The sequence below is a fragment of the Syngnathus floridae genome, chromosome 1 (genome assembly GCF_059516105.1).
Source record: "Syngnathus floridae isolate MCC-2025c chromosome 1, RoL_Sflo_1.0, whole genome shotgun sequence".
NCBI lineage: Eukaryota > Metazoa > Chordata > Actinopteri > Syngnathiformes > Syngnathidae > Syngnathus > Syngnathus floridae.
In genome coordinates, this window is record NC_142413.1 from 2,864,755 (window position 1) to 2,876,851 (window position 12,097).

The following is a 12,097-nucleotide window of genomic DNA, read 5'->3' on the forward strand; positions in this document are numbered from 1 at the left end:
CATCCTAACAGGTGGTCCAATCACCTGTGACCCCGGCCTGATCTAAAGTGACCTGTCATGAGTGGCTCAAACAGTAATCTATATTCCTAGAAAGAGTGAAGGCCGTCCTTCCTCAGAAGGTCGGGGCGGCCCCTGAAGGAGGACCAGTTATCTATAAAATACAGTCCCTGCTTTTTACAGAACCCAGCCATCCATCGATTAAGGGAGACTAATCTACTAAACCTCTCATCAGTGCCTCTCCCAGGCAGGGGACCCGAGACAAATACTCGATGCTGACTCATCTTTCTGGCGAGATCACAAGTCCTCGCTATGTTTTTTCTTTATACTGTACTGTATAGAAGTCTGGGGTCATAATTATATAAGCACAATATATCCACTTATTATTTTACAAAAGAAAGCAATACGGGTCATTCATGGGGCAGGATACAGGGATCACGAAAATTCATTATTCTTACAGTCAAAACCCATCAAACTCAAAAGGTATCGTGGAATTCCGGACAGCACAAATACTTTTCAAAGCAAAAAATAATCTGTTGCCAACTAACATTCAGAATCTTTTCACTGGAAGGGAAGGGGGTCATCATTTAAGGGGAACATTTGATTTCAGGATAAGAAAGGCCCGCACTACAAAAAAAAACATTCTGTATTTCAATTTGTGGAGTTAAGCCATGGAATACTTTGGAGGGGACGCTCAGGGAATGTTCAAACATCAATCAGTTTAAAGAAAAGATATAAAGAAGAAATTATTTTTACAAGGTACAGAAATGAGGGCGTTTGAGTATCATGGGGTGCTTAGTATTTATTTATTTACGTTTCTGTGTTGCTTTTTGTTTGTCATTGTGTTGTTCATGCTGTTTTATTTATTTTTTTTTTTTATCATTCAGGTATCTTTGTTTTGTATTTGAGCTATGTATGTATGTTAAATGTTTGTGTGTGAGATATATGTATGTATTAATATTGTGTAGGTATATGTTTAGTGTTCTAGCGATCAGCAGGTGGATTTAGTAATTTAGTATTTTGTTGGGATAAGTGAGGCAAAATGATTTATGGCTGGGTATTTAGGGATTATTAAAAGGCGGGGGATTAAATAAATTATACTTCTTCCCACTCCTTTTCAGGCATGTGAATATGATTTATGGTTTTCTTTGTGGTTGTATCTTGATTGCTACTCTTTTAGTTTATGTATGTATGTATATGTGTATGTATGTATGTATGTATGTATGTATGTATGTATGTATGTATGTATGTATGTATGTATGTATGTATGTATGTATGTATGTATGTATGTATGTATGTATGTATGTATGTATGTATGTATGTATGTATGTGTATATATGTATATGCATGTATTTTTTCTTGTCTTTTCATTTGTGGACAGTAATCTAATTTTTTTTCCACGTTTGAAATAAACGAAACGAAACGAAACTTCTTAAACAGTAAAGATCTCCATAAGGGACCAATCATTGCAATATAAGAAATAAAAAAATAATAAAATCTAACTTCTATATCGAACTGAAAAAATCTAACTTCAACGCAGGTGCTTGACTACAAATATAACGTCTTAAAAAAGGAAGGGCACCATTCTTTCTTTTTCATTACAAACTATTTTTGTTGCTGTTTTGGTAAATATATCAATTTTATAATTTTTTAAATGTCGATATTCGAAGCAAACATGCAACACACGGTTTATTCATTTATTCATTTATTTGTTACAACACATGCTGCAGGCAGTCCTGAGTGACGTCATCGCTGGGCTGAACTCCAATTGGCTTACCTGAGAGGTAATCGAAGCGCGTCCAGCGCTTCGCTGTTGTTCCGCGTTCGCCTCTTGGACGACGACTCGCAACTTTGACCGAATACCCTGCTTGACGAAAATCGAAAACCAACTTGATGTTTAGAATGAATTTACTTGCATTTGTTTTGGCTGTGCAAATATACAGCGTGACGCCTGGTAAGTAGGACTTTTCGGTTTCTTATCCTAAAGATTGACGCTCTTGATTTGGAAGTGACGCAGTCATTATTGTTTATTGCTTTTGTTTTCGCCACTCGTCTGTACCGTCGCATTTTAAGTTCTTTCACTTGAACGCCCGTTTTGTCACAGTCATACGGGAATACATTGCTATTATTATAAATGTAATCAAGTTGGAAAACTTGAAAATGGCACAAATCAAAGTGATGTGCCCCAGCATAAATATGCAATCGATGAAATATGGAAAAGCCGAGGCACAAGAATGAAATGTTGTACAGGGGAGTCTTTGCAATTAATAATTAACATTTCACAGTCATGGCAATAAAATTGTGTCTAATATTTCAGAAAAAAAACATTGTATAGCCTCCTTAAATTATTATTTCGATAAGAGTCATCATGTCTCCGTAAATTATATAAGGCAGTTCTTTTGTTCAGACAAGTGACATTTATGTAGATGTTACCTGCTGACAGTTGCGACTGTGAGGAAGACGGGAGACACAATCGAAACTGTCAGCAGGTAACATCTAAAAGTGTTTCACTTGTCTGAACAAAAGGATTGCCTCATATTATTAGTGGATTTTTTTTTTTTTTGTACAAATTAAGAAGGTTGGCAAAAGTTACGTCATTCGATTTCGTTCCTCAGTGGATGTCAGTCACTGCTGAGGGGCATCGAATATCTCGCTTAGAGCGTCACACTGAAATCGAACATATTAACAACCGAAAGAAAAAAACATAGGCAGGTTGTCAAATTCAAGTTTGACAAGTTTGTGCGGAAGAACGCGTTTGGAGAAACATGACATTTCCAATTTCAAGTGCTGCAAAGTTCCATCTGCAGGCAGAATCATTGAAAATATGAAGATTGATTTGATCATGTGTGTCATTTTTGTGTTTGTCTTCCAGTCATTCACACGCTCAGTTATTTCCTGACGGCCTCTCAAGATGCAAATCTACCAGAATACTGGAAGGCCGCGTATGTTGACGGCGTTCAGATTGTGCACTTTGACAGCAACCACAGGAAAGCAAAAGCGACACAAGACTGGGTGGGCAAAATCACAGAAGATGATCCGCACTACTGGGAGACAGAGACGGCGAACAGTATTGTAAATGCGCAGGCCTTCAAAGTCAACATTGAAATCGCTAAAAAGCGCTTCAACCAAACTGGAGGTTTGTTTACGTCCAACCTTCTGCTCGTCAAATGACACTTTTTTTGTCACTGCTGGCTTCTCTCTGATCATCGTCCTCGCTGAATCTTGTGCGCCATCCTTTCAGGTGTTCACATGGTTCAGGTAATGAGTGGCTGTGAATGGAATGATGAGACTGGGGAGGTTGATGGTTGGCAGCACCACAGTTACGATGGAGAAGACTTCATATCATTTGAGCTGAAGACGATGAGCTGGATCGCAGCACATCCGCAAGCTTTCATCACCAAACTCAAGTGGGACCAAATGGACGAGTTCAATCAACTCGTGAAGAATCACTTGACTGAGCGGCTACCCTTTGAGTTGAAAAAGCATGTGAGCAACGGGATGGAGTTCCTGACCAGAACCGGTACATTGTCCTCTCACGCCTTCTCTGCGTCTTTCGAGCTCACACACAATGTCCATCTTTGACGCTCTTTCAAGTTGTTTCTTTTCCTCCATGCACATCCTCCACTCTTCTCTCCATCTTTGCGCGCAGAGCTTCCCAGGGTGTCTCTCCTGCAGAAGACGCCTTCCTCTCCAATCACCTGCCACGCCACGGGTTTCTACCCCAGGACGTCGGACCTCTTTTGGAGGAAGGACGGCGAGCAGATCCACGAGGACGTGGAGATGGGGGAGACCCTCCCCAACCACGACGGAACCTTCCAGACCACGGCCGACCTGAAAGTGGAGCTGACGCCCGCCGCGGAGGGCCGCTACGAATGCGTGTTCAAACTGGATGGCGTCCGGGAGGAGATGGTCACCAAGCTGTACGCCAAAAGCATCCTGAGCAACGTGCGCATCCAGGGTGAGGCACGCGTCGGTCACGGCTCGGCGTCACGCCCACAGTCGTTCACGTGTCTCGTTTCCTTGTGAAGAAGAGGAAGACAGGAAGAAGGCGGTGGCCATCGCTGTCCCGCTGGTGGTCCTGGCTCTGGTGGCGATGGCGGTGGCGGTGGGGGTGTTCCTGGCCAAGCGTCCCAAAAGCCAACAAGGTGAACGACGACACAAATGTTTGCTCCGTTTGTGGTGATTCCTAATCTCCTCTCGCTTCTCTTCCATTTCAGCCAATTACGCTCCAGCTTGTAAGTGAGACGTTTTCCGCTTGCTGTTTTGAAAAAATGCCAATACCTTGAATGTATTTTCTTTTATGCTCCCTCAGGCAACGCCTCATCTTCTGAGCCGGACTGAATGAACCCCACTAAGGTTGAAGGGATGTCTTCTTTTCTTGGGTGCCACGCTTGATTGAATCATCACATTCCAACTTTATGAAATACTTGGAAATGTTTCTTATTTCAAATTGAAGTGCGACAGTTTTTCAAGTGCAGTGAATTGTAATTGTATTTACTTCACTAGTTCTTCCAAATACCGCTAGAGGGAGCCAATATCCCACAAGTAATATCCGCATCACACGTTGCTTTTTTTTAAGTGCTTTTTTGTTAAGCAAGCTACTGATTAATTTGATACAAGTGTGAGTATCATTATAAAAATGTTTGAAATGAGGTTTCTGGTCACTGTATTGGATATATAATTTAGCAAGGATAAGCAAGAAATTTATGATAAAGAACACGTCTTTTTTCTGTTGTCTTCTAAAAAAAACATACAAAACACATTCCTATTTACAGAAAAGTCCATGTCGAGTTTATTTTTGATATTTTTATTTTATTTTTGATGTGTATTTTGATCAATAGACAATTCAACTTTAGCAAGTAAACGCATATTTACATACTTGAGAAGGAACAAGTTGAAGAAAATCTTATCGTTCCTGCCCCCTTTCACATAATAATAAAATAAAACAAGATAATAAGTGCAAAACTTCATCAAGTACAAACCAAATACCTCACGAGAAAATATATACAAAACCAGACAAGAAATAACTCAATTCATAAATATAAAGCGAAATGTCGACACTTACGGCTGTCCATATAATCTTCTTGTTCTGTCGTTATAGATTTCTTTCATTTGGAATAAATTTATACAATACTTTATCTCATTGAAAAGAGAAGGCACGAATAGAAATTGATGGAACTGAAATTGAAAGGGTGCAGGAAAACAAATTTATATACGTTGAATCATTAGTTAATCGGATAAACTGAGAAAGGGGAAGGAATCTAAAAAGGTATGCTTTTTTTCAGTTTGTTGGTTTATTGTTTGTTTGTTGTACGGACTTACATATGACACTTTAGTGTTATATGTTTTCTTATTTATCTTTTTACGTTTTAAATATGTTCGAAATAGATATAAATCAATCAATCAATCATTTTGCTTTTTAATCCCATATACAGCTCCACAGTGAGTTAAATATGGCACTTTAAAGTGTTATTGATTGTATTTGATTTGTATTCATTTCCCCCCTCCTTTTATGTTTGAAATATGTTCGGAATAAAGACTCATCATCAACAGTTACGCATTCAAATAAATCATCGATTGTCATACGTTCAACTGCTCTGCATTTCAAGTCACAGCCAACAAACAGGCCCCTCCCCCCCCCTCTTGTAATTGCCTGCTACACCGCTAAAAACAACTAGCACGTCCCAAACATGGGTCCGAAGAAGGCACCAGCGGCTCCCCTCTCTTCGGTGGAGGAGGTCGATGATATTAAAAAGGCGTTGGACTTCCTCACTGAAGAAGTCTCTGCTGTCAGGCTGGAGCAGAAAGCTCTCCTTAAGCTGGTTGAGGAGCTTAAAGCTCTCCGCATCTAGAATGAGGAAAAGGAAAAGAGAATCACCTTCCTGGAAAGCAGGGTTGCCTACCTGGAGCAGTACACCAGAATTAACGATGTGATCATCAACATCAAAGCCCGGTCATACGCCCGGCCATTGGCCGCTGGCGAGGGAGGGGAGCCCGGTGAACTGGATGTTAGCTCCACGGAGCGACAGGTGGCTACTTTCCTGCAGTCCAAGGGGATACAGCTGGACCGATACCAATGATCATCCTGCAGGACTGTAAGGTAAACTCCACTCACAAGCATGACACACACCGAAAGAAGTCACTTGAAGACAACAGGAACATAACTCCGAGGATTAGTGAACACGACAATCATTTCAATACACTGACCACAGTTCACTGGATTTGGAACATGATATAGACCCGGATAACAACTTCTTCAACTCAATCAACAATAAGAAAAGAGAGAATTTATAAGACAAAGAACTAAAGAGTCAGAAAATAAATACAAACAATATAAGAATAAACTAACTCCTATTAAAAGAGCTGCTAGAAAAGAATACTATCATAAAATATTAAATGAGCACAAAAATAACAAAGAAATATGGAATATAATGAATACTGTCATTAAAAAAATGGCTCTCAAAAAAATTAATTATCCTGAATATTTTATTATCAATAACACTGAGAAGTGGCTAACAACTTTAATAAATTCTTTGTAAGTGTGGGACCTGATCTGGCCAAACACATTCCAGATCCAGTAACATCTGAGGAGCAGTGGAATAGTTTAATAGACAGGAATCTGAGCTCAATGTTCCTCAAAGCAGCGGATGAGAAAGAAATGATAAAGATCGTTTCCCAATGCACAAACAAGACATCCAAAGACTGTGATGACATTGATATGACTGTTGTAAAACGATTGAGGGCATTTCGAAACCATTAACATACATCCGTAACCTATCATTTCAGACCGGTATATTTCCAGATAAAATGAAAAGAGCAAAAATCATACCTTTGTATAAAACTGGGAACAAACACCGCTTCACAAACTACAGACCTGTATCATTACTGTCGCAATTTTCTAAAATACTGGAAAAACGTTTCAATGACCGACTGGACAAATTCGTTTATGAATATAAATTACTCACTGAAAGTCAATATGGATTTAGATCCAACAGAGCAACATCACTGGCATGATGAACGCAATAGACCTAAAACAATATACAGCTGGGATATTCATAGATCTAAGAAAGGCATTTGATGCAATAAATCATGAAATATTCTTCAATAAATTACGTCGCTATGGCGTCAGGGGGAAACCATTAGAGTGGATCAAGAGCTGTTGATGTTTGGACTTTACCTGTGGCGTCCCTCAGGGGTCAGTGTTGGGCCCTAAACTTTGTATGTTATATATAAATGATAGATGCAAGGCGTCACATATTTTGAAGATGGTTTTGTTTGCTGATGACACAAATATTTTTTGTTCTGGTAGTGATTTACACACCTTAACAAGACTAATAAATAATGAATTAAGCAAATTAAAGGTATGGTTGGACAGCAATAAATTATCCTTAAAGTCCCAGAGACATCTTTTTTTTCTTCTTCTTCCAATTAGAACGGAATTTGATAGAATGTATAAAGAGAACACATTTGCCGCATTGGAAATTAAAAATGGACATCGATTACTAAGAATAAAGCTAAAATGAAATGCCAGTTTATCGATCGGGTTCCGCACGCAGCCACACAGGTGGCGCCATGACTGTGACGTCACAAATTGTGCATCTGGATCTCAACAAACCCAAACAACATGGCGGATGATAGCGACAGCTCCGTCTCTAGCGGCAATATTAGCATCTTTTTATCCGATTCAGAAACCTCTTTTGACGCAGAAACATTAAAGTTACTGTACTTTACATATAATGTTTCGAGGAAATAGATAAAATAAATACCGGTGAAATTGTATTGGAAAACAAATTGCAAATATTAATAATAAAAGTCCATAACATATGTAACATTAGTACCTTGAGTCTTGGTTTTGGTCTTTTTCCTGATGTTGGCTTGTACCAACCACTTTTCTATTTACAAGTTTGGGTGTGTCTGTCTGGCTCACCTGTAATATATACAATGCATCACATTAATATCTGTAAAGTAGATTGCATATAAGTATTAACAAAACATTTGCACATAAATGATAAATATAGATATATTCTTATGCTATATGTTTAGTATAGTAATTTCTTTGTTATCTAACAATTATACATAATCTTGAGAAAACATCAGAAATTCCATACCTTAAACAGATCAATCTTAAACAGAATGCAACATATTTCAATTACATGTGCTTCATTGATTTTATACATTTATTCTTGTTGGAATGAGCCTTTACAAGACAGTTATTTTTTGATAATATTTTGGGCTGGAGAAGGTATTTTTCCAAGGGTAAAATTCCCCATTTGCAATAAGTGATTTATTTTACCCTTGTAGTACAAAATGTTGTACTTGTGTGGGTATTATAAGGTGCCTAGGTCTCATAAATGGTTTTATAGCAGCCCGGCTGGGGGTGGGATGGAGGCAGGCAGGTGGGTTGTGCAGGCATGTCAAACTGCTACCGCTATCCATTAAAAATTAAAACAAACCAAAATTGCAAAAAAATCAACAAAGGCAAAGCTCTCAAATCATATCTTTAACACTGCGCCTTTGAAATATTTCACTGATAAAGGTGCATTATAAATGCTGTATTATTTTATAAGGGGGGGATTAGAAAATTTGAAGCAATTTCTGGGAATTTCTGTCTATTAAAATCCTGTCTCCAAGGACCGTATCCAGTCTAAATTCCCAACTCTGGGAACTGAGAAGGATGTCTAAAAAATTCATAATATTCATTTATTAATTATTTCCTGATGAGTGATGTCTGCAAAATATTTATTTATTTACTAGTATTATTCTTGGTACAGAGGCCTGACTTAAATTAGGCGAGGTCACGGTCATTGGTCTTGAAAAAATTGTTGGGACACAATCCTTTTTGAGCACTAGCTTGCACCGTGTACTTATGCCAAGTTTGTCTTATTTAGTCAAAGAAAAGAACAACATGTACTATAAGTGCGGGGTAGTGCAATCGTCCACTTAGAGCACCCAACCTTTTTTTCATCCACCTCACACCTTTTCATTGAAAAAAAAAAAAATCTCGAGGCACACTATCACAATTCAAAAGAATCAATATGACAGGTTTACTGTTTTGGACTAGTGCCATAAATATTGTCATAAAAATCAACATGACCGGATTTTGTGTTTTAGACTAGCTCCATAAATATTGCCACAATAAAATCAAAGTCACCGCACCAAGGTAGTTAAAGCGTCGCTATTATCAAAAGCACCCAGCAGCGCAGATCTAAACTGAATGTGTGCCGACGCACCACAACATGAAATCTCGAGATTCGCCAATTAGCCACGCATGTGCCATTAGGAAGTGGCTGACCAGGTCATGTGACCAGTGGTTTGGCTCTCCTGATCTGTAATTGATATTAGACAATTTCCCACGGCACAGGTGAACATCTCTCACGGCACACCAATGTGGTTGGGAAACACTAACTTAGAGAAGTTGACATTCAAAAGTTGTGGTGCGTAGTTTCATCCTCACATTTCACCCAAAACCCCAACATGACATTTTTGTAAGAGTGTAGTAATCCCCCCCAAATACTTTAAGTAACAACCAAATATTTATATATTAAAGCTTGGTGTACAATGTACACTGTACGTAATACCAGTGAGGCATATGCAGGTATGGTTTTTGTCCACTTGGGGTCGCCATTCTCACGCTTAACAGTAGGATTGTGTCTGTGCTTGAATGCGTTTTCGGACTTTATTTCTACACGCTTTCAGCTGATCATAGCGAACATCCGTTGTTGTTTTTTTCTCCCCTCTCTTAGGAGCTCCTGACTCTGGAAGCTTCGAATTCCGCCCTGGAAAAGGAAATCAAAGCGTTAAAAAAAGAGATCCGTCACTACAATAGCGCCCTGGAGCGCCACCGGCCCTTTTGTGTCCTCCGAGGTTCCGTGCAGGTGGACGCCCTCCAGACTTCCACGTCTGTCACCTCCAAAGCGGAGCTTGGTGAAAACCCTCATCCAATGCCCTCATCTGATTTAGTCCCTTCCTCCCTGTTTACACACGCTCCTCATTCGCTGTTTAGCAATGACGCCCACATAGAATTGCCCTCGTCCACCTTCTCCACGCTTCAGCCCGAAGACATCCTCTCAGTCACATCTGAAATGTTTCCCATTGAAGATCCAGGAGCGCCGCCGCTCGACCCGCATAAATACGAGAACGCTTTAATATCGGCGCAGACCAGCGGCGATGGGACCTCAAAGCCGAGTCAGATAACGCTCGAGTCCCTGCCGTGTTCGATTCCCGTTGCGCCCAACGCTCCAGATGGATTTTTCCCTTTAAACACGCCTTTGGTGGAGCTGTACCCGGAAGAGCTGTCGCTGTCTAACTTCCTGGAGGAAAATGATTGGATTCTGAGTGCGGACAATAATCCCACCACTCTTTAAGGTAAAAAAAAAAAAGGGCGTGGTGGTCTTTTTTTTGGCCCAAGTACCCGTGGAAACTACAGGATTATGACACGGGGCCTATTTACTTTCACTTGTGTTCACTTGTGTTATTTCCTTTTTTCAAGGGGGGGGGGGGGGGGGACACATTCTATGTTCATTTGCATATTTATTTATTTAATCTCAATGAGTAACACTGGCTGTCAACTGATCCACTGATTTCAGTTATTTTTCGGTGCAATTTTCGCAAAGCAGCTATCGTGACTGAACTAACTAAATGAAGAGTAATAAAAATGGCTTGATTAGAAATAATAGATTTCTGATGCTTCATTTTTAAAGGTAAGAGATAAGTGAGGATTTTCAAACTAGTTTCTGAGTAGGGTTTTATAGTAGGCTTAAGGTTTCAGACTACAATTAGGGCTTCAAAGTACGGTTTTAAAATGGGGTTATGGTTTCAAATTTGATTTTCGAACTAGGGTTGGAGTTTTAAATTCAGGCTTTCAAAGTAGCGTTTTAACTTACATTTAGAGTTTAAAATTGGGGTTTTCATTAGATTTATTTATTTTGTGGTAGAGGTCTTTTTGAAATATGCTGGGAACAATAAAAAAAAGTCATTGGCATTTCATTGCTTTAGAGATTTTTATTGTATGTGGTCAATGAATTCGGTAGCGCCCTCCAGTTTGAGACGCAGACTGACGCCATCTTGTGGTCCCGAGTGGTTCTGTCATAGGATGTACGTATATTGTACATCATTACAAAACGTGGTAATTTTTTTTTTGTAACTAACAAAAAGCTGTTCTGTACATGGTCATTTTTTCAATCAAAAAACAGGAACAAAGTGATGTTTTTGTCATTTGTGATGTCATTAAGACTTTGCTTTGAGGATTTGTCCCTGAACTAAGAACTGAACAAGTTCGTTAAGTATGGTTTCAAACTAGGGTTAGGGTTTTCAACTAGGGTTTCTAACTAAGGTTACGGTTTTAAACTAGGGTTTCAAACTAGATTTAGGTTTTCAAAGTAGGGTTTCATACGAGGAACAGGGTTTCAAAGTAAGGTTTAAAGCTAGGGTTTAAAACTAGGGTTAGGGTTTTAAAGTAGGGTTTAAAACTAGGTTTAGGGTTTCAAAGTAGGTTTTAAAACTAGGATTAGGGTTTCAAAGTAGGGCTTCATATTAGGGTTTAAGTTTCAAATTAGGGTTTCATACTAGGGTCAGGGTTTCAAAGTAGGGTTTAAAGTTAGTTTGAACCTTAGTTTGAAACCTAGTTTGAAACCCTGGTTTAAAACCTTAACCCGAGTTTGAAACATTACTTTGAAACCCTAACCTTGTCAACTTTTAACAAATACATACATGTTTTATTTTTATTAATTTATTTTGGGCAAATTAAAGTGAGAACAGAGTAGGCAATCAGTGATTTGTAACAAAACTGGCCAGAGTTGAATCTTTCACCCAGCGCTCCACTATTCCACATGCAATATGGCGGCGAAGTTGACCAAAGTTCAGCAATCAAGCTGGGTTTATAGATATTTTCAATGATAAAAGCCCTCGACGGTCACGTGATTTCACGGAAAGCCAAACTTTAATGTAGTTACGCAGCCCACCAGGGGGCAGCGCTGTTTCAACTAGTGGTATATATATATATATATATATATATATATATATATATATATATATATATATATATATATATATATATATATATATATATATATATATATATATATATATATATATAAACCAC

The 12,097-nt window shown here is 38.9% G+C and overlaps 2 protein-coding genes across 2 annotated transcripts; both read left to right on the forward strand.

Annotated features, from left to right (window-relative positions):
- Positions 1 to 1,782: 1,782 nt before the first annotated feature.
- LOC148403337 (class I histocompatibility antigen, F10 alpha chain-like) lies at positions 1,783 to 5,549 on the forward strand. The gene is made up of 7 exons (XM_088370967.1): positions 1,783 to 1,951; positions 2,870 to 3,133; positions 3,239 to 3,517; positions 3,647 to 3,955; positions 4,026 to 4,142; positions 4,215 to 4,232; positions 4,310 to 5,549. The coding sequence occupies exons 1-7, from the start codon at positions 1,891 to 1,893 to the stop codon at positions 4,336 to 4,338; spliced, it is 1,077 nt and encodes a 358-aa protein (XP_088227093.1). The 5' UTR covers positions 1,783 to 1,890; the 3' UTR covers positions 4,339 to 5,549.
- A 109-nt stretch (positions 5,550 to 5,658) lies between these two features.
- Positions 5,659 to 11,024, forward strand: LOC148403338 (uncharacterized). Its single transcript, XM_088371041.1, has 2 exons — positions 5,659 to 6,097; positions 9,741 to 11,024. Exons 1-2 carry the CDS (start codon positions 6,074 to 6,076, stop codon positions 10,359 to 10,361), a joined length of 645 nt encoding a protein of 214 aa, XP_088227167.1. The 5' UTR covers positions 5,659 to 6,073; the 3' UTR covers positions 10,362 to 11,024.
- The last annotated feature ends 1,073 nt before the right edge of the window (positions 11,025 to 12,097 follow it).